The 26465-nt window shown below is 31.1% G+C and overlaps 4 protein-coding genes across 11 annotated transcripts; 1 reads left to right on the forward strand and 3 right to left on the reverse strand.

The window, feature by feature from the left end:
- The first annotated feature begins 457 nt into the window (after positions 1-457).
- LOC126678110 (putative pentatricopeptide repeat-containing protein At5g47460) lies at positions 458-2790 on the forward strand. Its single transcript, XM_050372989.2, has one exon. It carries the CDS (start codon positions 523-525, stop codon positions 2320-2322), a length of 1800 nt encoding a protein of 599 aa, XP_050228946.1. The 5' UTR covers positions 458-522; the 3' UTR covers positions 2323-2790.
- Positions 2791-2890: 100 nt separating this feature from the next.
- Positions 2891-5359, reverse strand: LOC126678111 (protein NONRESPONDING TO OXYLIPINS 2, mitochondrial). Of its 8 annotated transcripts, none has more exons than XR_007640670.2 (5): positions 5082-5358; positions 4789-4971; positions 4287-4351; positions 3431-3472; positions 2891-3166 (listed from the first exon to the last, which is right to left on the reverse strand). XR_007640670.2 is itself a non-coding variant. In XM_050372993.2 (4 exons), the coding sequence occupies exons 1-3, from the start codon at positions 5225-5227 to the stop codon at positions 3453-3455; spliced, it is 285 nt and encodes a 94-aa protein (XP_050228950.1). In that variant the 5' UTR covers positions 5228-5358; the 3' UTR covers positions 2891-3166; positions 3431-3452. The 8 variants fall into 8 exon arrangements, 3 of the variants coding, with proteins under 3 accessions (XP_050228950.1, XP_050228949.1, XP_050228947.1); XR_007640673.2 differs by having other exon boundaries at positions 4853-4971; positions 5082-5357; XR_007640672.2 differs by lacking the exon at positions 4287-4351 and having other exon boundaries at positions 5082-5359.
- A 3135-nt stretch (positions 5360-8494) lies between these two features.
- On the reverse strand, positions 8495-9655 carry LOC126676844 (metalloendoproteinase 1-MMP-like). The gene has a single exon (XM_050371147.2). The coding sequence runs from the start codon at positions 9585-9587 to the stop codon at positions 8709-8711; it is 879 nt and encodes a 292-aa protein (XP_050227104.1). The 5' UTR covers positions 9588-9655; the 3' UTR covers positions 8495-8708.
- A 6076-nt stretch (positions 9656-15731) lies between these two features.
- On the reverse strand, positions 15732-17190 carry LOC126676682 (metalloendoproteinase 1-MMP). Its single transcript, XM_050370946.2, has one exon. The coding sequence runs from the start codon at positions 16868-16870 to the stop codon at positions 15770-15772; it is 1101 nt and encodes a 366-aa protein (XP_050226903.1). The 5' UTR covers positions 16871-17190; the 3' UTR covers positions 15732-15769.
- Positions 17191-26465: the final 9275 nt, after the last annotated feature.

The following is a 26465-nucleotide window of genomic DNA, read 5'->3' on the forward strand; positions in this document are numbered from 1 at the left end:
ACCGTTTAAATTATATTTTATTTTATGATTTTAATTAAAAAATTAATTTTTTTATTTGTTTTTAATTTTAAAAAATTAGCGACGGATCTAATTTATTAAAAATTCGTCGTTAAATTTCTTTATCCCGTCGTTAAAATTTTAGCGACCAGAACTCAGTCCGTCGGTAATCCGTCGCTAAATGCATTTAGCGACGGATTTTCTGCTTTTAGCGACGGAAAATTCCGTCGCTAAAAGCAGGATTTCTAGTAGTGCTATTTCTATTCCAACTTTTTTTAGTCAAACCAAACACCCCTAAGTATATAATCGTATTCGAGTTAATTAAATTGAAATTGTCAAAACATCAGTAAAATATATAAAAAAAATGAAATGTTTAACTAATCAATCAAATTTGATTTATAATAACCCTACATAACAAATTCAACTCATATAAGAAATTATAATACTACTATTCTAAAATTAAATTTTTAACTTCAATAATAGCCTTACATTCACAAAATATCAAGTTTTTAAAAACAAAGGGCTATGCGGAGATCCCTGTCGAAGGGACTCCATAGATTATTCCTGCATATGCAAGTTTATCCACTTAAGCTATATAATGAGAAGTTCATTGCCAACATTTCCACATATAACAATGTTAATCATATCAATAAAATTCCTGAACATGTTGAATCTTGGTCCACTCTTATCTCAACCATTGCCCAAGCTCGTGCCTCTGGTAAAGAGTTGGCATTGTACAAGGCCTCTAAATTGCTCAACTCTTCTAACATTCAACCTACTGGCTATGATCTTGTTCACCTTGTTCGAGCTTCTACGGACCTGGGTCTTGACTCTTATTGCCGACAGCTTCATTGCTACATTTTAAAATCTGGGTTTGGTGCCGATGTGTCTGTATCCACTACTTTATTAAGGTTTTTTAAAGTTAAAGAGTCAGTAAATGAGGCCCATAACCTGTTTGTTGAAATGCCTCAACCAAATGTAGTTTCTTGGAATACTTTAATTTCTACGTATGTGCAATCTGGACAGTTTAGGACAGCATTGGGTTTACTTGTTCAGCTTGATGGGTCTGGTATTTGTCCGGATGCGTACTCTTTCACGGTGGCTCTATCCGCTTGTGGCCAGTTAAGTCTGTTGCATCTTGGCAGCTCAATACACTGTAAGATTGTGAAATTTGGCATGGAATGTGGCGTTTTTGTCGGGAATTGTTTGATTGATATGTATGGGAAATGCGGTTCTGTTGAGGAGGCAGTTCGGGTTTTTGATGAATTGATTGATAAGGACATTATTTCTTGGAATTCCATAATTGTAGCAAGTGCAAGAAATGGAAATCTTGAATTGGCAAACAATTTTTTCTATCAAATGCCTGAGCGAGATGTTATCTCATACAATGAAATGATCAATGGCATTGCTCAGTTTGGCAATATAGAGGATGCTATTGAAATGTTATTGAATATGCCGAATCCAAACTCGTCTTCTTGGAATTCGATCATAACAGCTTGTGTTAACAGGAACCAAGCGCGAGAAGCATTAGAGATTTTCACTAAAATGCATAATAATGATTTTAAAAAGGATGAATATACTTACTCAGTTCTTTTGAGTGGTGTTGCTGGTCTTGCAGCTTTGAAATGGGGAATGCTGATTCATTGTTGCACGATAAAGGGAGGTTTTGCTACTTCTGTGGTTGTAGGTAGCGCTTTGATTGACATGTACTCGAAATGTGGACAAGTAAAGAATGCTGAGTTAGTGTTTAGATTGTTGGATGAAAGAAATTTGATAACATGGAATGCAATGATCTCAGGTTATGCTCACAATGGCGATTCGAATAAAGTGATTCAACAATTCGAGGAAATGAGAACCGTTGAAGGTTTGAATCCTGACGATGTCACTTTTCTTAATGTAATTTCCGCAATCTCGAATACTGAGGCTCCGTTGCAGAAGGGAATTCAATACTTTGAATTAATGATCAATGATTACGGAATCAAACCGACTGTTGAGCATTGCTGTTCGATGATTAGGCTCATGGGACAAAGAGGGGATGTTGACCAGGCAAAGAGAATGATTTATGAACTAGCTTTCGGGTCGTATGGAACGGTTTGGAGGGCTCTGCTTGGTGCTTGTGGAACGTGTAGGAATTTAAAAGTGGCGAGGATTGCCGCAGCGAAGGTGATTGAATTGGAAGGTGATGATGAATATGTGTATGTTATGATGTCCAACATATTTGCATCGTATGGCAAATGGAATGAGGTGGGCAAGGTGAGAAGGATCATGTGGGGTAAAGAGGTCAGAAAAGAAGTTGGCTGTAGTTGGATAGAGGTTGAAACTTGAAAGGCCAGTGTCTTAAAAACCAAACCAGTGGCCCATGTGGCTAGCGGTTCCAGGTTCAAACGGTTTTACCGGTTGAATAAATTGTTAGGCCTAGCGTAAATGGTATGTTTCTCTTAGTAATTTCCATAGCCCAACATTAGAAATTGAAGGTAAAATTCTCAAATCCAAAGAATTCAAGGCAAAATTGCGTAATATCTAGAAATTCAAGATAAAATTGCCAATAGTAAGAAATTGGTCGGTTTAACCAGTTTTCTGATTCAGTCCAGTGCTGCTGCCCAATCCGGTTGGACTGAACTTTCGGTTCTTTGGTGTAAGTTGGACAAACACCAGGCCAATTGGACCGGCTGTTCTAGTCCGATTTTTCAATCACTGCTACCCCCTACTTCATTCATGTTAAATAGCCACGTCAGTTGTGACACTAGCAGCACCTCCACATCCACTGATTTTCGTAATGAACTATAGGAAGAGAGAAAAGAGAATTGAAGGAGTATCATTACGCCTTGGGCGGCTACCAAAAATATTTTTAAAATAAATATTCGTGATAATGAATACAAAAGACAGAATCACATTTTGCAAACCTTTCAACAGGAATAACATATTTTGATAGTATTAAACAATAGAATCCAATTGTTATATGTAAGAGTAAGAATAAGAAGATAATCTTCTCGGCTATGAAGAACCAATATTAGCTCCACTGCTTTAAGGGTTCAGCGGCATTTATAAATTAACAAAAATCTTCATAAAAGGAAAAGCTAATAGGCTTTGCTTCTCCAATCATGTAAAGAAATCTTCAGCTTCAGTAATTTCCTTCTCACAAGTCACCTTGGAACAGACAGACCAAGCTCTGAAGAAAGAATTGATTCAAATAAAGGATCAGAATACCAACAAATGCATTCCCTTACGAGGAGAATATGACATTATTAAACATTTGATTCATTCAATTAAAATTCCTTAATAATCAGAACACATGGTTCCAAAGCATTGTATCAAGTTTCGATGTTTAATAGGAAATATTTTATAGCAAGTCATGAAACAGAGGTCATCTACAATGGTTTTCCAAAATGTCCCAACTTTCATAATATACTGCACAATTGAAGACAGGACCCACCTCCAAAAACAGCACACAAGTTTCACGTACCATCAACTCCATCTGGGACAAGGAGCAACCATATTACCATACTATTCTCAGTTTCTTCTAAGCATGTTACTTGAAACAAAATAATTGCAATTAAGCAAAATCTTATATGGTTGTGCAAGATCAATGTTAAGTTGTCTCTTAGTTTCATTTTTTAGTGTTCAGACCATATGTAAGCTATGCTAACTTCACTATGCAGAAAACTGCCAAGTGCCAAATATAGAGAAGTTAACAGCAGCCGAGAAACAACATTTTAGTTGGATTAGATTGTTGGCAAGCACCTTCTATCATCCCCTCACACTAATTTTTTTCCTAGAACCCGTCATAAATGGCATAATACAAGAGAAGCATCATGATGGTTTAGACTTAGCGCAAAAATGAAAACCGTACTAGCAAAATTGAAGAGAAGCATCTATATAGTTTAGACTTGGGCACAAAAATGAAAATGGTACTAGCATATGCAGCGGAGGGAAGAAGCAACAGGAATCACATCAAACACATTTTGGTATCATGACAACCACGTAGTGTAGACTAATACGCAACAACAAATGATAGACACATGCTTTCTCTTTGACATTTCACTTTCTAAACATAAATCTTGGCAACTCTTCACCAAGGCAACATGATCTATATACACTTCTATTTCCTAGATAGCTAACTGAACCCGTGTATTGTTATTAAGGATCACCTAGGTATTGTCACAACATATTCCAATTCAGCAGCTAGACACAGAAGTGCAGAAACTAGTTGCCAACATGAGAGAAAAACTTCATTCTAAGACAAACCAATCATTTTTAAGATTACTAAGAAAGCATTCACAATTTCATACTTGATAAAGATGCAGCGGGCCATAATTGACAGGTCCCGAGTTTATTTCTTTAGAAAATTATGTGCCTGCAGGAACCAAATATTTTAGTCAGATGGTGTTAAACCCCATTAAACAACTCTTCCTTCACTTAAATCAAACATCCCCGCCCTTTGTTTTAGTTATGTAGAGGATAAGCAAACAGGTTCAGTTGCCTATTACAAGTGAACTAAGCAAATTATGTCAAAGAGAAAATTCAACAAATTGAAGCAACTCAAATAAAGTCTCAAAAGTTGGTCAATTTTAGTCCTAAATTTTCACTTTTACTAGCACCACAAAAAAAATAAAAGGACGGAAAAATCAAACAACTCTACAAAGGCATTAATTAAATTCAATCAATGAGCCAAAAAGATCACCTTTTTCAACTTGGAATTTCACAAGATGCAAAATAAAAAACTTAAAAAAGTGAATCAAAGGCATATTAACAGCTCGAATTGAGAAGGTAATTTAAAAAGGAGTTACTCACGGTAAAACAAAAAGAGTAATAAAAGTTAGGCATTAGAGGCCAGGAGAGGTGCAGCAGAGTGTACCCTGAGAGAGCGCACGACAATTCCTCGATGTAGTACTCAAGCATGACGTCATCCTCGCCGCAGCCACCGTGCTGTGTAACGGCAGTAGCGACTGAACGCCTCCCAATTCAAACGGAGACCTTCAAATAACAGTAATTTACAAAATTCAGATTAAATTACGTCGTTACAAATGCATAATTACGAAGTAAATTTGTTATATAAATAAGAAAAATGTGAATAATGTGTATACCTGGAAGTAAAGGATATGCGACGAGGAGCGGAAGAAGAAGGCGGTGAAGGAGGCCGAGAGGGAGATTTTGGAGCGTTGGATTTGATTGCGGATTTAATAGACGACAGAGATGATTTGGAGATGAATCTCCGGCAATATGATCCCATTGAGATGGTGGCAAAGAGAAATTAAAATCGAAATTGAATTATCTGAAAATAAATTAGGGTTCAGGGGTTTAGCTGCCTATTGACTGGTGAAGATGAAGTGAAATTGAAAATTTGGGGTTTGGTTGAGTTGGGCTTTGTTAGATTTGGACTGGATCATATACATTACTGCCAAATCTGTGGGTAATTGTCACTCACAATCCCTTATATTTCTTCTATTTCCCTTCAAAGTTCTTTTATTTTATTTTATAGCTAAATAATCTCTAGTAACATCTAAATGCAAATACAAGTAAAGTCTTAATAAATTAATTTTATACAATCTGCATCTATAATATGTAGCAAAATGGCTGCAAAAAAAGTTCTCTCAAAATATATACAACATTTTAAAAAGAAATTAAATATGAAGTTAGTAACAATGCTTCAGGTATAATTGGTCATCTATAAAAAAATTATACATATTTTTATTATAATTATAGAATCGGTCGTCAATAAATAAAATAATGGATCTGGTATAAATAAGAAGTTCCTATTTATATATGTAATGATTTAAATACTTAATATAAAAAATTACAATTTAGACAATTTCATAAGTAAATTTTGATTTAATTGGAATTTTCAATTTTGATCTTCTTTTGGATCAAATCAATCACCAATTTTCGGTTGAATAGCTCATGTCCAATTTTATAACACTTGATTTATAAATTCTTCACTTTCTCTGATACTGTTATGATTATTGGTAAGACCACTAATGAAATTGCTTGGAGTTTTAGGTGCTATATGATTTTCTTGATTTCTAAGCAATTCCATTTGGTTTCTTCCCTAATGCATATACACATACTATGAATATATGCTTGTTGGGTGTTTGGAAAATTGCAGCATTACACAGGGATGAGGTATTTCTGATTATCTTGATCAATCAAGAAACGAAAAAAATAAAAATAAAAAACATAGGCATAAAATTTTCCCAATTTCTACTCCTTTTTGGTATAAAATGTACATCAAATTTGCTATATTCTATACCATCTATAAATTACTATGAAATAAAGCTCCTAAAATTGACACTATGTCAAAAACAAAAGTCCTCATCATGGAAACAAAAACAATAATAAAACACTCAGCACCAAAGAATTGCTCCATTTTGGTAACATTCTACCAGCAGAATTTTCAGACTCGGACAAAGAACTAAACTTGAAACTAGGGTTTGGCCCATAAAGAGCTTGAATACCTTCCACGTCATCAATCCTTAGCTTCCTTTTCTTAGTTCTTTGACCTATAGTAGGATACATCACAGCTTCATGGATTGAAGAATGAGCCAATCCTAATATATGTCTGTTTGCACTGGCCCAAAAAGAGCTCATATGGGCTAATTCGGGTTTTTGAGCCCAAAAGCCATCAACTATCATTTTGTTTCTATCTTAGCTTAGTAGTTATTTTTTTTAGTCATTATCTTATTTTTAGTCATTATCTTAATTATTTAGTTTAGTATTATCTAAATAAGAGATTGTATCTCACTAGACTAGGTTTTCTATTTTAGGGTTTGTTCTCTATAAATAGCTAGCTTTAGGTTTGTATTCTCGACAACTCAAATCAATCAAACAAATACAACTTCAAAGCCCTGTGCTTTTCTATCCCCAACCTCCGCGGTTGGTTAATTTAGGAGTAGGAGTAGTTTAAACAATAATCTTGCTTGGGTTTTTTAACCTCCAGATTAATGTTTTAATTTAGATAAATCAAACCCTGTTCAACTTTTTAGACTGAACCGGTTAAAGCATCGATCCACACAGTACCCATCTATAAATTCAAAGATTCGAGTATGGAAATATTTTCCTGCGAACATCTTTTGGCGACTCCACTGGGGAAGCGTTTATGGTGAGCACAAAAACCGGAACTACGAAGAAAAGTTACAGGTGCACTCGTTCAAGTAGCCGAGTCCAATCCGAAGTAGATTGCACACTGTCAGGCGATTCAAACTCAGACTTGAAGAAGATCATGACAAGGGCAACAAGTCAGGATTACAGCCGCAAAAGAGGACCAACGCACCTCCCGCTGTGATATTGACCGTCGAGTTTCAGCTGCAAAAGGGGACCGGCGCACCCCCCGCTGGGACGACGACCGTTGACCTCGACGTCAATGATCAGAAACAAGTGCAAGAGGAGGAGATAAATGGCTGTTTGCAACCTACCTCCCACTCGCCCATCATTATCACGTGCCGATTTCATAACTATGCGTAATGAAATAGCCCAGAAAAATCGGCGGGTATTTGATGAGGTGATGAATCAGATGGATGAAGCCATCAAAATAATTTAACGGGAGAAAAAGGCGGATCTTGATAGTTTTACGAGTGTTGTGAAATTATTGACGAAAGTCTTGTCAGGAATAGAAGGGCCGATTTTCTTCAAACACCGAATAAATTCGGAGTCCAAACAATTCGGCCGAGAAAAGAGTTGAAGCATTCGTTTTTAATAACGATCATAGGCGATTTTATTGGGCGACCATGACCTGTGGTTTTATTAATTATCTTCCAACAATGGGCACATGATTCCAAAATTGCTTAGTGCTTTATATGATGATTGGCCAACTCTGCCAACAAAGAGATACAGGCCAGTGGTTTGTGATTTTGATTTATTATGGTCAAAAATTATGATTGATCCGCATATTTAACCATTAATTTTCATGGTAATGAAGCAGAGGAACTTAATTGGCCGAATCTCTCCATGATTAGCAAGACAAATGGTGAAAGTGATCGGCTAAATTGGCATTGATCGTTTTACTCATGTATGGATTTGGCCGGTACTGAAGAGATGTCATCATGGCCGATCACGTACGATCAAATATTGTGCAATATTTATATTCTATATGATCGGCCAAAATATATGCCATGCACGAGGTTTGAGAATTTATTTATTCGGTCGGAATGACCGATTATTAATGGGTGATCAATGCTTCGGAGATATTAAAAAAAATTATAAAAAATACGTCTCTTCACCTTTCTTGGCATCCAGCTAAAAAGACGTAGGGGGCATTGTTTGCACTGGCCCAAAAAGAGCTCATATGGGCTAATTCGGGTTTTTGAGCCCAAAAGCCATCAACTATCATTTTGTTTCTATCTTAGCTTAGTAGTTATTTTTTTTAGTCATTATCTTATTTTTAGTCATTATCTTAATTATTTAGTTTAGTATTATCTAAATAAGAGATTGTATCTCACTAGACTAGGTTTTCTATTTTAGGGTTTGTTCTCTATAAATAACTAGCTTTAGGTTTGTATTCTCGACAACTCAAATCAATCAAACAAATACAACTTCAAAGCCCTGTGCTTTTCTATCCCCAACCTCCGCGGTTGGTTAATTTAGGAGTAGGAGTAGTTTAAACAATAATCTTGCTTGGGTTTTTTAACCTCCAGATTAATGTTTTAATTTAGATAAATCAAACCCTGTTCAACTTTTTAGACTGAACCGGTTAAAGCATCGATCCACACAGTACCCATCTATAAATTCAAAGATTCGAGTATGGAAATATTTTCCTGCGAACAATGTCCAATTTCATGAGTTGCTACTGATTCTAAATCAACGGCTACCCTCGACTTAACCTTGTCGAAATCAAAGGCCCATGTTTCATCTGCATCCAGATGAAGCTTCCCATATTCTGGTGAAAAAGCATGTGCTAATACTCCTGAAACCCCATCAAACGGATGTCCATCACCGTGATCATGGCTGTACCACCCTATTTTAATATCGGCCGTATAGTAATCCTCAACTTCTGTGAAATTAACCGGAACAACCGACGCCCATCTCGAAAAAGCACTCTTGAATATAACCTTAATATCATCTACACTTATGTAGTCAATTATATCATTCTTCGAGAATGAATACGTTAATATCATCGGCAATTCCTTAACCCACTTCTTATCACCCTTAAAATGTGCATAATGTTCTGTAACATGCAACGAACTGTCTGTATCTTCGTCCATATTTATATCTGGAAAGCCACATCTAGGAGACATGATCGTAGAGATGGTGTCAGAATCTAACTTACCGGTCTTAGGTAAACCAAGATTGGTTTGGTAAGTTAGAATCGCCGACTCGAATTCAGAATCGAAAAAATCGGTGAAATTTAGGTTTGCAGGAAGATAGCCGAAACGGTGGAAGTATTTCTTGAGCTCCGACATGCCATCGACTTTAGTACCCTTTTCAGCGTATAGGAAGCGAGCGAAATCATGCCACTTGGCGTTGTGGGTATCGACGACGGTGGTGTCATGGGTGTCGGTGGATATGACAGGAGTGGAGTCCGGTGTGAGCCTGATACTGAAAGAAGGGCGGGAAAGGAAAAGGAAGACGATGAAAAGGTAACTGAAATAACGAAACATAGCTCTGTTTTTTTTTTGTAGCAGTAGTAGTGACTCAGTGAGGAAGAGATGAATGATGACTCAGTGAGGAAGAGATGAATGATGATAATTTTAAATTGTTAGTGGGTTTTTATAGTGACAAACTGGTAACCCTAAATCCTAATTAAGACTTTTACGTAGGATTCTATGAATACTACTTCTCTTTTAGGATCTGAAAATACTTATCCTTTTAGGATTTGTAAATGTAAATGACTTTAGTAGTATTTTGTAAATTTCTTCTTAGAAAATATTTATAAATTAATAATTCAATTGATAGGGTTATATTAGTCTCTATATTTGCAACTTAAGATAAAAATGATATTTTAAATAAATAGATCAAGAGAACAGAAAAATATTACATATCGATGGGATAAAGGTTGAAAAATTTGATGAGAAAAAGAAAGTTAGAAAGATTCTGTCGTGCGTGCCTTTTTATTTGAAGATTCTAATCAGTTTTGATGAGGAGGGTTCACTACTGCCTGCTCTGTTTGTTCACCAATATTTAGGTTCAAATAGTATTATATATTTTTTGTATATATAAAAGATAGATTTGTTATTGCTTCTGCGCTTCTTAGATTAGCACCAATGTTGCTAATCATAGGCAGTGAATTCATGCCATTACTATCTCCGGCCACCGCCACCGCTCCCACCACCACAACCACCGCCTCCATCACCGCCTTACTTAATCTTATTCCTCTCAATCTTCCTTGAAAATCAAGAAATTAACCAGCAAAAGAAATGGCAGTGAATTATACAGTCCTCAAAAAAACCGAATTTATTTAGATAAGACCAAAAGAAAAGAGTGAGAGAATCTTCGCCGTCCTCCGCTTCTCTTTCTCTTCGCCGTTCGCCGCTTATCTTTCTCTTCGCCGTCCTCCGCTTCTCTTTCTCTTTGCCGTCCGCCGCTTCTCTTCTCAAAAAAAATAGGTTTCTCTGCATCTGTAAGTTGTCTTCTCTTTGAAAATGATAAATGAAGACTATATTTGTTTGTTTATCTTTCTTTATTTGTTTTTGCTTTCTTCATTATGTTAAATATTGTTGTTGTTGGGTGTAACTCTTGGCATTTCTTAAAACCAATATTTTTGCCATTTCTAACTACTCCCACTATCAATCAATCATTATAACCTATTTCAATATTTTTGCCATTTCTTAAAACCTCCATTTTTCATCAGTCAATTAATGAATCTTTTAACAAACCGTCACAAATTCCGACAAATTTCAGAGTCTAATTATAATGCAATGACTTAACCAATATGTATTCATAATTCAATTCAGACCTACTTCTCAAAAGCCATTTAATTCAATTATCCAGATTCAAATATTTCAATTTCTCTTTCAATTTTGTTTTTGTTCATGTATTATCCCATCTTCATTTTCTCATGGTCGTAGTGCAAACAATGATTCCCATAAATGTCCCAGACTCCCAACTTAAGATTTTTCTCCTAAATTTCTTGTCTTGATTGTAACTGTTTTGTCGGTTCCTTATCTGAATTTGAGGCTTGTGTATGACGGTTTTTGCAACCGCTGGTAACTTACAGTTTAAAATGCACAGTGACAATTTCTAAAATAATATTAATCTTACTATTTTGGCGTGATTTATTATCACTATTTTGCCCTAGTAAGCACGGATAATTCAATAAAGTTGTGTTTTTATTCTATTTTCGATATCGAAAACTTATTCGAAATTTTTCAGATAATTTTTATTAAATATAAAATAAAACTTTGTTAAAACTTTAAAATATATCTATAAATACAAAATATAATCGATTACTCAGTAATTCTATCGTTCAAATTACATACAATATATTTTATATTCGAATTTTGTCCGTGCTATCTAGAATTTGGCGTGATTTTATATCATTATTTGGCGTGTATTAACATTTTCAATGGCCGAAAATTCTCTTTTTTTTAGAATCGTTGTTTTTACTTTTTTGTGTTTTAAGATAAAATTCATACTTTTGCTGGTTTTATGCCTTGTTTGTTTTTAATTTTTTGGATCAAAATATTATTAGGTTTTGTATTTACAAATAATTTTTTAAAATTTTTAACTCAGTCAATTTTTTTTTTCTTTTAAAGTGCTTATAATATGTTTCCCATTTTTTAATATAACCAATGCTAAAAAAAATTTATTTTTATGTTTTATGTTGGAATATTTTTAAATTTTTTTAGATCTTGAATTTAGATAAAAATTTAATAGTTATATATGATTTGAATTATTCTTTAAATGTATAATTAAATTTATTAAATTTATTAAAAATTGATATTTTCATTATATTTTTAGTGTTGAAAATGAATACAAAATATTTTGGCTGAATAATTTTACTTAAATCAAATGAATTGATGTTATGGCTGTAAAATAAATATTAATGGCGTTATGGTTACTTTAACTTATTTACTATTGGATGGAATTATGATAATTCATCCAATAGTGATAAGTGAATAAATTAAATTTTATTATGAACAAAGTAACCATAAATCTAAATTTAGTGGCAACAAATTTAATTTTGGCTAACATTTGGCTTTTTAATTTTGGCAGAATCGAAATTTTAAACACATGGAAAATTGTTACTTTCGTTATTTAATCTTTAAAGAGATTTATCAGGTTTTTAGATATATACATTTATCTCTTTATTGATGAGGAAAAGTTAAAGTTACAATTTTTTTCTAATTTAATCTTTCGGTTTTAGATCTGTTTTTTTTTTACATTATATGTGTATTTGGGTGGCCCTTTTGGTGGATAAAAAGCCCTTGTCGATGACTGCTTTGCAGTACTCATCATTTCAATTTAGATTGGCTTACTCATCATTATTGAGTAGTCTTTCTTCCTTGTATATATTCACAATTCTCTCAACAATTTTAGCCTATGACAAAAAAAAAGATAGATTTGTTTTTATTTTAGCTGTTTTAAATTATAAAATTATTTAGTTTCCGAAAATATTTAACTACAGAAATATTTTAAATATTGTTAATTAATTTAGTTGTATTCAACTAAATTATATTGATAATAATTTTAATAGTAAAAATTAATAATTTTTGATAATTTTAATATTAAAAATAATTTTATATGTGATTTATGATGATTTAAAATTATTAATTTATACATGTACATTGAAAAGATGAATATATTAATTATTTAATAAAAGTGTTGTGGAATTAGTATTATTTTAATATATGTATAAATCAAACAAGCCTATCTCTTATATGTATATATCAATTATCAAACAAGCTTATCTTTTCTATTCCGTATCAATATTGTCTCTGATGTCTCTATAGTTTCATTTTTATTAAAATTTAATGGCGTGGCTTTTAGCTAGACTCCTATAAATCATGTTAAATTAACTATTTCATAATTTTTCGCACCAAATAAGAGTTCAACCAGTTGCATGTCATTAAATGTTAACAGAAACAAAGCTTAATTAGGTGAAATTATGTAAAAGAATGATACAGAGTAATAGTTAAAAATATAGTTACAAAATAAAGTTCAAGGAATATGTTGTAAAAGAGATGAAAACTGAGGCTTGTTATAAGATTTTCCCTAATGGTTATGGCTATTTGTACATTCATATTTGGATTTTGCCAAAAATAGACCCATGTCCATTCAAAAGCCCACACTCATTATAAGACTTACTTTATTTTTAAAGGCCCATATTCAAACCAAGTCCATAAATTGTGGCAACTATACATAGGATGCGGAGAAGTGCATGGAAGTTAGTATGACGTGGAAAAACAGAATTGAAAATTATAAGGTTAACGTTGCCATATAGCACAACCTTTCACGTTTTCTTCATATAAGACAAACTAAAAAGTGTCTCATCTATTAGTACAATATTTTCAAACTTTTCATCATATAACCCATTATGCATATTATGTTCTGTTTTTTGTTAAAATGACGTTGTTTTTGTCATACGGACGACTAAAACGATATCAACATCGTTTCAGACATTATGTAAAATATGCCATGTAATAAAAGATTATGTTATTAGTTGAGATGTTTTACGATTTTGTGTTTAAATCGAAAAAACCACTAAAAATTATGCTATATGGTGAGAGTAATAACCTAAAATTATACTCCAATAGGTTAAAGTTCGTTTCTAAAGGTTAAGAAACCACAGACAACCTCTATCCATATATATTCACCAGGTACGTACATTGCTCGATGAGCTGGCTGCAATTTGCAATCCTTGATGCTTGCAGCCGTCGAGTGCGTCGTGGAATGCTCCCGATGTGCAAGAGGTTAATTTGAAGTTAAAACAGATACAAATGCAATTAACATAGGCATACGAATACCAGTAAGGTCTAGACCAAGTGATTAAAACTTTCCATTGTTTTTGGAGTCTCGATAGGGCTGGTGGTTTAAGCCATTTATAATTTAAAAAAATCTAACTACTAACACTAATTGTTAATATAATTAGATTCTACCTCAATTCAAAAAACACGGGCATATAGATGGAAATATAACTTACTGAGATGGAAAGTAAAATGAAGGTTGGAAAAGTCTCCATAACTATAAGCATGCATGGAAAATTATGAACGTGGATAGGCGTTTCTGGAGATTTTAACCGCTGACACAAGAGGAGCATGACAAGAGTAGCAAGTCCTGAACAAAATTCCAAAAATTCTGTCAAATGACAAAAATGCTCTAAAACACCTATATTCTTTATATTTCACATTTTTTAAGTTTTAAATTTTAACACATTTACGAATTTGAAATTAATTTATTTTTAGCAATCAATTCTCAATTTTTCTAGCATAAATTGAAGAATTTGTTATAAGGACCAAACTCAAAAATCACTTATTCGAAGTTAAGATCACACACACACTTGAAATCTGCTTCATTGAACGCCCCCAATCTAATTTTTCATTGTTTGGTTTCTTCTAAAAATAAGATGTAATACTATCTTAAATTTAGTTGGACTGAATTAATTAGATGTTAAACAGTTTTTCGTATTTTATTTGTCATTTTAATTTTGATATGTAATTGGCATAATTTGCGAACAATATTATATTTTTAATATAAATAAACAATTTTCTATCATATAAATATTCATAAAAAATCACAATTGTAACGATTTTAAATCTAATTTTGATTTGATTGGAATTTCTAATTTTGATCTTCTTTCATATTGGATCGACCATTACTCTGGTCTGGTTTCCAATACTCTGAATAAAAATATTCAGTTCCTGTAATTGTTTGAAAATTATTTATTGGTTAGGACCGTTAGGCTACTTATGAAATTGCTTGGAGGTACTATATCATTTTCTTGATTATTAAGCAATTCCATTTGGTTTCTTCCCTTATGCTTTGAAGATATGCTTGTTGGGTTTTTGGGTAATATACAGCATCACATATGGATGGGGTTATTTCTGACTATGTTAGCCAACCAAGAAACGAAAAGAACAAAACTTGACAACATATGCATATTGGGATTTAATGTAACTTGCTATATTTCATTTTGTTTACTCTAATTTATTTTAGGCTTAATGGCGTAAAAAAATCATAAACTTTAACGTGTTTTGCAAATTTAACATAAACTTTCAATTTTGGCAAATTAATACACAAATTTTTAATTTTTTGCAATTTTAACACCAATAAATTTTCTTTCAAAAAAATAGAGAAAAATGCTGATGTGGACGCCGGAATAGTGGTTATTCCGGAGTACACATCAGCATTTCTTTCACGAAAAACTGATCGGTACTGAAATTGCCAAAAAGCAAAATTATGTGTATTAATTTGCCAAAATTGAAAGTTTATGTTAAATTTACAAAACACGCTAAAGTTTGTGATTTTTTTACGCAATTAAGCCTTTATTTTATTATTTCGGTAACAAAACTATAATCTATTCCAACAAGAAGGATTTTTTATCATCGAAAAAAATATCACATTGATTTTAGTTGATTGTGTGCATACATAAAACATGAGGTATAATTTGACATAAATAGTTAAAAAAGACAGCTACACATATCTAATTTAACTAAAAAATTTTTTTTACCGGAATTTAACTAAAAAGTACTTTAAAACTTTTTGGTTTTCTATTTGCCATTTCAATAACTTTTTCCCAGTTTCCTTTCCTTTTTTGTATAAAATGTGTATCGAATTTGCTATAATCTACAATCTAAAAACAAAGATCCTAAAATTGACACTAGGTCAAAGACAAAAGTGGTCATTATGAAAACAAAAACAATAATAAAACACCCACCACCAAAGAAATGCTCCATTTAGGTAACATTCTACATTTTACACCAATCCCTTTGTCAACAGAATTTTCAGACTCCAACAAAGAACTAAACTTGAAATTAGGGTTTGACCCATAAAGAGCTTGAACACCTTCCACGTCATCAATCCTCAGGTCCCTTTTTTTAGTTCTTGGACTTAAACTAGGATACATCACAGCTTCTTGGACTGAAGAATGAGCCAATCCTAATATATGTCCAATTTCATGAGTTGCCACTGACTCTAAATCAACGGCTACCCTTGATTTAACCTTGTCAAAATCAAGGGCCCAGGTTTCAGCTGTATCCAGATGAAACCTCCCATTTTCTGGCGAAAAAGCATGCGCTAATACTCCTAAAACCCCATCAAACGGCTGTCCGTCACCGTGATCATGCCCGTACCACCCGATTTTAATATCTGCCGATTTGTAATCTTCAACCTCCCTGAAACTAACCGGAATAACCGACGCCCATCTCGAAAAAGCGCTCTTGAATACAACCTTAATTTCTTCTAAACTTATGTAATCAATCATATTACTCGTCGACAATGAATAGGTTAGTGTTATCGGCGATCCCTTAATCCACCTCGGCTTGCCGTAAAAATATGCGTAATGTTTTGTAACATGTAAGGCACTGTCTGTATCTTTATCTATATCTATGTCTGGAACGCCACATCGTGGGGACATGATCGTCGAGATGGTGTCGGAATCTAATTTACCTGTTATAGGTAAACCAAGATTGGTTTGATAAGTCAAAATCGCCGATTCGAATTCAGAATCGAAAAAATCGGTGAAATTTATGTTTGTCGGAAGGTAACCGAAACGGTTGAGATACTTCTTGAGCTCTGACATGCCATCGACTTGACTTCCCTTTCCAGCATATAGGAATCGAGCAAAATCATGCCACGTGGCGTTGTGGGCATCGACGACCGTGGTGTTGTGGGTATCGGTGGTTATGACAGTTATAGAGTCCGGTGTGAGCCTAGATAAAGAAAGGCGGGAAAGGAAAAGGAAGAAGATGGAAAGGTAACTGAAATAACTGAAATAACGAAACATAGCTCTGTTTTTTTTTAGGAACGAGATGATAATTAAATTGTAATTGGGTTTTATAGTGAAAAACTGGTAAATTAAAATTAAAAAAATTTAGATTAAAAGATTATTATATATTGATGGGATCAAGGAAGAAATTGAGAAGAAGAAGAAGAAAGTTAAAAAGATTCTGCCGTGCGTGCCTTTTCATTTGAAGATTCTGACTTTTAATTGGAGAATTGGTGGGTAAACCACTGTCTTTAGTTGCTAATTAAGTACTAATACATGATCATTAACATGTCAAAGACTAAATTGTCATAGTAATATTTGATTATTATCATTTTTTTAATTTCTTTGTATGAAGACACTAAATTATAATGATGAGTCGTTGCTATATATGATGATATTATTTGAGTTTAGCTGAGGAGGGTGCTCTACTTCCTGCTCTGTTTGTTGACCTATATTAGGTTCGGATATAGTATTTTTTATCAAAATAAAAAAAATAAAAAATGGTTGGTGATTGAAGAAATGATCGGGAAGCGATGATTAGTCTTTTTATAAAAGTAATCAAGTTAGATATAACAGTGGTTTATCTTACTTCTTAATTCCGTTACTGTCAGATTTTAAACTGTTATGCATCATTCATCATAGACAATTTGAAAATGAAACACACGAACCATGAGAAATGATTTAAATTAATTCATTCCGAACCTACATAATAAAACATAAAATATTTGTCAATTATGATTGATTATCAATTTTTCGGCAATTGTACCATCAATTCTAAATATTTATTTTAAATTATTGATTTCACAAGTTGTATTTGAAAATAAATTTTACATGCTTAAAAACTCATGTAAAAGTCAAAGATATTATTATCCGATTCAATTTTTACATTCAATATTCAAAAAGTAATAATTGAATGCATAAAAAAGTTTCAATTCAATTCTCATGATCAAAAAGTAAATAAACATTCAACATTATTTTGGATTAAATTCTGGTGATATTCATGACTGTGAAATGTGATTCTTGAATGCATATATATAATCTGAAATTTAATTCTCATGACCAACACGCAAAAACAGACATATTTCCTCGGTACACAAATCACATGTTTTAAATTCAGTCAAGAAAAGGATTACATGTTAAAAAGATTGGATCTTGCGAGTCCTTAAAATTGTGAGACAAGCTCATGTAAACTAAATTTGATCTATTCTAACAATTCAGCCCATTCTTTTAAATAAATTCAATTACATCCATTCAATTAGAAGTTCAAGGAGCAAACTGATAAAAATAATAAATTCGGTGTTAATTACCCATCGCCGAATAATTTAAAGGGGCAAATTGATACTTATATTTATGTGACAAACCCATATAAATCATACTTGACATTTTGATAATTTAATTCATAATTTATCAATATAAGTTTAATTACATATGTCCATATATTTCCAAAACGTGTCAAAAGCAACCGTGAAGATACTAACATAAAAAACTAAGATAAAAATTACAAACGTGTTAAAATGGCATACAATATTAAATTAAAAGTCGTTTCAATTGCTTTAATTATACGCGCTCTTAAAATACACGAAAAAATGTAAAATATTTTAATTTTGAAGAATTTAAAACTAATTTTTTAAGTATGTTAAACTAAAATTATATGAGCTCAGTTCACAAATATAAAAATTTAGATAACCATTTATTAAAAATTAATTATACATAATATTTCCTAAAAAAACACTTCAATTGGTAAAAGAGTATACACATATTGACCAATAGCATATATGATTATTTTGGCAATAATAGAATTTTATTGGTATGAAAATGGTGGCTTGTTGCATTGAGCAAATCATATAGATTAAGGACGTTTAAGGTCTAAGTCATCTTTGGTTTCGCTTTCAAAGAGCAATGAAGTTATCTAAATGACGTATCTCCAATTAAGTCCATTATCATATGACTTATTTCCTTTTCATTATAATTGATAATTGAATAATTAAAATTAGCTTATTATTTTCTATTAATTTCTTAGTTTATAGGGAAAATATTTTCGATGATTACATCAAATAAACATATCAAAATACCATACAACATTCAATTATTTGCCGTCTTTGATAATAAAAAGGCTGTATCCCTATGTTGCATATTCACTTTTCCGGATAAAGCAATGACAATGGGTTTGGAATTATCACTAGAAACAACAGGGATAATTTTCACCCACAAGGCCACAACCCTTAAACATTAGAAACAATAGGGTAATTTTCATCCATGGTCCTTGAACTTCCGTGCATTTCCTATTAAAATTAATCTATTTTCATTTCTAAGAATAAAATAACTCACATTTATATTGTATAATTAAAAATTAATATCATTCATTTTACAACTTTTTTTGTCAATAACTGCTGACCTAAATAACGAATAAGAGAACCAATTTTTAAAAGAAAAGTAAATGAGAGAGGAGATAACTTTGATAAAAAAAATATATGTAAATATCATTAATATAGAGCTAACGTAATATTTTTGTTTATTATATCGGTTGTATAACTTGCATTTTAGTTGTTTGGATCATCGTTTTGTTACGGAGGAACTGTAGAATTGAGAATAATAGATATCTATCACATCATAGAAAAAAATTAATTTAAGGGGCTAAAACTTTAATTCATAAAGGTTGGGAGGACCATGAAATGAGCCCGTCTCCTTGTCTTCGTGGTTGGTGTGCAGTTAGAATATCATTAAAAAATCTTAGAATATGTTATCTTGTTTTTTTTTTATATATTCAATTACGCCATTGTATTGTTATTGAAATTTTTATTGATGATCAAAATAATAATAATATTTGAATATAAAATTGGGATGTTTCCTTATACAATTATTTAATAAAAAAATAAAAAAAATATTTTTATTTCTCTAATATATTACATCCAATAATAAAAAATTAACAACTATAATATAATTATATAATATGAGGCACTGGTTAACTTTTTAAATTTTAAATATAAAAGAATATATAAATTTATAGAAAATCCGATGAGTAAATATAGAACGTCTAATATTGGTAAAAAAAATCAGCATAACATATAGAATTGAGCATCAATATGGCATTGCCTAATAATTTTTTAATTTATAGCTTAGTTGAAGAATAAGTACCTCTTAATATTACTTTGAAAATTAATTGTTCCTCATTATTTTTTCTAAAAAAAAATATTTGTTTAATAAAATAAAACTTTACAGGAGCCTCAATTATAGTCCCGATATCTGGACTAAAAATTATAACAAACTTTACTATAAAACAGAGCTTTGTAGCAATTAGAAATTATCCAACAAATGATCTAATACATAAAATTCGGAAAAAAAAGTAAATACAATTAAATGAATAATAAATTACAGATTTAAATAATTGCAATTAGAAAAATCATATATCTATAACAAAGCTAAAAACTAAAATCAAGTTATAAACATTAAAATCTGAAAAGAAATTATCCGAATAAGACTGTAAGAAAATATCTGAAATTGACGAAAATCTGCCGTAACGATTTTTAAATGAGATCAAGCGATTAACAATTTCAGATTTAAACTTGTAAAAGTTTCTTATATGAAGAAAGATAAAATTCATACAGAAAACTAATGAGATATAGCTTAAATGGTATAAGCGCTCGCAGCAAACTACTAGATCGTAGGTTCAATTTCTCATACAAACGCTCTCCCTCCACAATTATCAAAAAAAAAAAGTCCATACAGAAAAATAAACCCAAATAAAAGGGGAAAACAACAATAAATCGTTAAACTATTTATTTTATGCAAAAAGTAAGAAGTTTGCTATGCCTAAAAAGTATTGACTAATTAGCAACAATAAAATAATATTATCTTGATAGTCTAATAGTTGAACCATCAAAACTGCATAAGTTCAATTGCTCAAGAAAGGGAGACGAACTACTACTTCATAAGGAAATTAAATATGGACTAACATCAGCAATTAGTAGTTGAAATGATGATGATAGAAATTATATTACTGAATATTTATATAGCCTTACTTTAATAAATTGTTAGACAAACTTAGCTTCCACATGTACATCTCTATTGTCAAATGGGAACCAAAATGAAACTTCAATTTTGACATGATTATATTAGGGTTTAACTATTCGCCGCTCTAAATTACCATCCACTTAAAAATAATCATTTTATCCTTTAACAAAAAAATAATAATAAAAAATATAATATTTTCAGCACTTTTAATTTTTTTTCTACTATTTTTTAAAAAAATTAATAGACCGGCATTCTGGGATCGCGCCGGCCCAGAGGGACAATCGTCCCACAGGGCGGGCGCTGCCGCTGGCCCACAAGGACAATCGTCCCTTTGGGACGAATGTTCCTCTGGGCCGGCGCGATCCCAGGATGTCGGCCCATTAAATTTTTTTAAAAAATTAAAAAACATACAAATTTAAAACCGATGATTTATCGGCAGTTTCCGTTCTTTATTTCGACTAGATTCCGACATTTTTATTGTAAACCCGTTTGGTTTTTGATCGGGTTAAAAAATCAAAAAAAAAAAACGTAAAAATACAAAACCGATCACTTATCAGAGGTTCTCGTCCTCTATCTCAGACAGATTACGACATTTTAATTGTAAATCCGATCTTTGATCGGGTTTATTTTTTGTTTGTATAATAAAATAGTGTTAGGGGTATTTAGGTAAAGATTCGGGCGGTGGTGGGTAGTATTTTAGGGCGGCGAATAGTAGTCCACTTATATTATTCTTTACAAAGACTATTCAGTTAAGTCCAAATACCTTCTCGGATTACCTTTCAATTCCGTGGGCTAAATGCCGACGTTACTACCATGGGCCTGCTCTCCTCTACATAAGCCCATGCTTGGTGGTCCGGTTTGATATTATCCTGATTTTGTATATAAAATAGATGAAATCGGATTCAAATTGAACTTAATATTTAATTTTGTTTCCAACTTAATATTAAAATGACTAAATGTACAATTTGAATCTTTAGATTTGTCTCATTATTTTAACTTGAACCTTACTGATTTTTGTGTTCCACACTTATACTATTAAAATAATAATTTCGATCTTCTTTTAACATATTTTTACTTTATCATACTGACGTGTAATGCGTGATATTAATAGATAATTTAATTTAAATTTTTTTATAATGTTAATTTCAAATAATAATAAATTATTCATGTTCAAATTAAAAAAATATTATATTTATATCACGTATCGTTCACATCAACAGAGATAACAGTTAAATAAAATTATGTTAAAGGATGGTCTTATTTATCACTTTTAGTAAAATTAAGTGTCTATTTGGAACCAAAAAGAAACATGAAAATTCAAGTTAAAAAAATTTAGTCAAATACGGGGATCAAAATTACACATTTGACCTATTAAAATTAAATGTCTAAAATGCTTATAGGCCCGTATACATGTTTATGTAGAAGTGATATATTTATTATAGCTTATAGTATGCTCAATATATAGTTTGACCTCCGAATTTATACACTTTTACCCATCTAACCCCTAAACTTAACATTTTACCTATCGAACCTCCGAACTTGTTAAATAATTCGATTTGACCCTTGAACTTGATAAATACGTAAATATTGAATCCCTCCGTGTCCACCTGCCACTTGAAACATTTTAGAAAAAATTGTGTACATAGGGGTTCAATATTTACATATTTATCAAGTTCAGAAGTCAAATTAGGTTATTTAACAAGTTCAAAGATTCGATAGGTGAGACGTTAAATTTAAGGGTTAGATGGCTAAAAGAATATAAGTTCAAGGGTCAATTATATATTCAGCCATTATAAGTATTGGCTGGACTTTATGAATGATTATGAACCGAGCATGAATTTTATAAATTGCTGAGAAATGAAAAAATAAGTTGAACAGTTTAAAAAAGAAATAAGTTGAACAAAACTATAACAAAATATACTAAATATGTATATGTGATGTAAAAGTAGTAAGTGTGGGGTTTAATGGCATGTGTTTGAGCAGATTGATCTCTAGATTCTGCCAACTCTCAAATTTTGCATTAAATCCATTCGTCCTTCCATTTAATTTTTTTTCATCCATAGCTTTTAAAGCAAAGTCAGTAGTCTCTATGAATTACCCCATTCTAATTTATGTTCCACCCATTTCCATCCCAACTCTTTCTTCTTTTAATTTCAAATCATTTGCCTTATAACCAATCATTAGACTATAGTCATGTAAATATACTTACAATTTTCTCAATATTAATAGTAGTCTGAATCAAATGTTATAATAAGATCATCAAATTGGATAATTTCATGGCATAAAATTGGACGTAAGTTTTTCTAACATTTAACTCATTAGATTTACATATCTTTAATACATTTACGTATCATATTGATGTGATTCATATTTAACATATGTGAATAAATGATTTTTTTTCCCCACAAGTAGAATTCATAGATAATAACAAACAACCCAAGATATAAGTAAAAAATAAACCGATATAAAACAGATCTAGACATTGATTCTGCATAAAAGGACCAAACAAGAACTTAAAAGAGAAATTTTATTGGAGCAAGTACTTCGATGTGCCCTTCCGATTTGACCGACAATTCGCTCGATCCGTTCAAACCCAGTATTTCCAATCCTCATCTTTAATGAGATTCTAAGAAGTTAGAACAATAACCTCTAAAAAATTTAGATCTACAAAAAATTGACTACGACATTTGAACCATCACTAAAGATTCTTTCGAGATATAAGAAAACAAACCACAAAAACCATAAAACATAATATCACTTGTCCCAAAAGAATATCACTTTTATGCTACTAATATTATTAATACTTCCTCCTGATTATAATATTAGTAGCATTTGGAAAAAAATGGTCTAAAATATTTAGTACTTTAAAATTTCAAGAAAATATTATTAGTATTTTTCCATATAAAAAATATAGTAATTAATATATATATAATTTAGTAAAAATATATACTATATACAATTTTAATATATTTATTACTTTCTTAATGTAAGTGAAGTGGCCAAATACAACAAATGTTACGAATCAGAGAAAACACTATTTTTTTCTTTTGACATTAATGAGATGGCTAGATAGAAATTAATGTCATATTTGAATACGTTATATTTTCAAGACAAAAAGAAGGGATATAAAAAAATTTGCTCCATCATATTTAATGTATTTTTAATATGTGTAAAAATAAGATGTGACAAATAAAATGAAACGGAGAGAGTATATATTTGGCAACTTTTCGGTGTGACGTTTAAAGTGCTAAAAAAAAGACGTAAGTTCTTTTTCTGATAACCCTTATAATAAAAATGCCAAATAAATTGTGTTTGTATGATTGGTATTTGATCCATAAAATTAAATGAATTATACGAATTAACATGTATAAATTATTTAATTTTTATATTATGTTTATATTAGCACGATTATAACTGTGTCACATTTACATTGGTTTGGTTTTGTTATATCATTGGAATGAATTGACACGATGTGAATACAATCTCCAGACTCATTTAAACACTGTAAAATGACAACCGTATGCAAGTAATATTACAGTGAAGTATTTTATATCTGATAGTAACATCAATCTCAAGAACAAGATATAGAAATTCAACTAAAACCGACTTGAATTATTTTTATGTGATATATAAATCAATGATACTCCATTGATGCTGATGTAGAGATAATTATTAAAATTAACCAAATTCGTGCTAAATGATAAGACAAAATCTCTAATTCTACTACCCTACAAACATCATTATCTAAGTTACTTCTCCTATTCTAAACTTTTCGTTTACTTTTTAAAGTGCATATTAATATAAGCAACATAATTATGACTCTAATCTATGCAAAGAAAACCAACTTGTATATTCAAAGAATTTGTTTACAGTTAATAAAATAATAGAGAATATGCTGAAAATTGACAGCAAATCAGATTTTTACTTGCAATGTCAGCTTGGTCAAACCATATTAATCTATTCATGAATCGATGTTACTCATGTTAGTCAATGCATTCAAAGTTGCTGCCATCATTCTTTTAAAAATCGGACCAACCTGATTCAACCTGTTCTATTGTAAATCAAAAGACAGTCTTAGGGCTGTCAAACGGGGTGGTGGATCGTGTTCTTATTGCGTCGATACACTCTATTGATGTAATTAGAGTCAACACAAATACGGTCATTTAATTAATCGTGTCAAAATGTTTAATCTCAAAACGACACGAATTTTAAATGAGTGACACGACACAATTAACACGTTAAGATAAACGGATAACACAATTGATACAATTGCACGATTAACTCGACACGATTAACGACTCACTTAACATTTAAAAATATTTAAGCTATGTAAATATAATTTTAATCTCAAATTTATCATTCAATATTCAAATTATAAATTTTTTTAATTTAATTTCTATTTTAATATAATTATACTTAATTAATTTTATTTTAGTTATTATTTCTATATTATTATAAATAATATAATTTATAAACGGATTAGGCGGGTTAGATGGATTAGCGAGTCAACAAGTGACACGGTCCATTTATTTCGTATCATAAACGAGTTGACACGTTTCCGACACGAACCCGTTAAGACTTAACTCAGATTCGCCAAATTTACGTGTTAGGCGAGTCGTGTTAACATATCATGACGCATTTTGACACCCCTTTCACAGCTTGATTAATTTTATCTAAAAATAAAAATACAATCCAGTATGAAAACTGGAGTTAATTAAAGAGGTTAATCAGCTGTAAAAACTTTTCGATTTTTTATTCATTAATTTGAAAATAAACTATTTACTGCATTTTAAATTTATTTAGTATAATTATAATTTTATATGTGTATTCAGATTTAATAAGATGAGTGGCTATACTGATTTTTTAGTTTTTAAGACACCATAGCATGATGTATGCTAGTATTTTATTTTATTTTTAGCAAGGAAAAATAATAAACTTCTGTACTACAAAATTTCACAGCTAATCCCATTAATTGTCTTATATAGTTTATAGTATGCTCTAAAAAGTAAAAACACTAATCTCAAATTTGGTCATAATATGTTTTATCTATGGTCGACTGTGCCACTAAATCCATTTTTTACTTGAATTTGTATTAGTTTCTTCAGTTTCAATTTTAGAAGTATTTCTATTGAAATTAATGTTGATTAACATATGAAAATAATTTTTAATTGTAAGTAGAGCTAATTTGCCTTTAAATTTAACATTCAATCCAACTATAACTAGAATACTTAATTCCGTAAAAAAACTAGAATACTTAAAATTAATTATTTAAATAATTAACAACTCCATTTACCCAAAAAAAAAAAGTTAACAACTTACCATTTTAAAATTTATTACATTCTTCAAGAAAAATATAATTTTCAATGGCTATTGGCTTTTTATTCTTTTTATCCCATCATGCACACTCTTTAATATCAATTAAATTATTGTTCATGTTATTTTATTTTGCAATAACATAAGTAATTATTCACATGGGACCATGTAGTTTTTGTTCCTAAGAAAACTAATCAAGAAAGTAACATCTTTGACAGAGACAGTATGTTTTGCTGCTTTTTAATAAAGGATCAATTTCAGGAAGCTAATTAATGATTTAGGGACAATT

The sequence above is a fragment of the Mercurialis annua genome, linkage group LG4, assembly GCF_937616625.2.
Source record: "Mercurialis annua linkage group LG4, ddMerAnnu1.2, whole genome shotgun sequence".
NCBI lineage: Eukaryota > Viridiplantae > Streptophyta > Magnoliopsida > Malpighiales > Euphorbiaceae > Mercurialis > Mercurialis annua.

Bases quoted from the DNA above. Each gene is read 5' to 3' on its own strand.
- LOC126676682 (XM_050370946.2), bottom strand. From the start codon at position 16,870: ATGTTTCGTTATTTCAGTTATTTCAGTTACCTTTCCATCTTCTTCCTT.
- LOC126678110 (XM_050372989.2), top strand. From the start codon at position 523: ATGCGGAGATCCCTGTCGAAGGGACTCCATAGATTATTCCTGCATATG.
- LOC126676844 (XM_050371147.2), bottom strand. From the start codon at position 9,587: ATGTTTCGTTATTTCAGTTACCTTTTCATCGTCTTCCTTTTCCTTTCC.
- LOC126678111 (XM_050372990.2), bottom strand. From the start codon at position 5,227: ATGGGATCATATTGCCGGAGATTCATCTCCAAATCATCTCTGTCGTCT. The intron at 4,972-5,081 runs GTATACACATTA...TGTTATTTGAAG, and splicing joins CGCATATCCTTTACTTCCAG to GTCTCCGTTTGAATTGGGAG.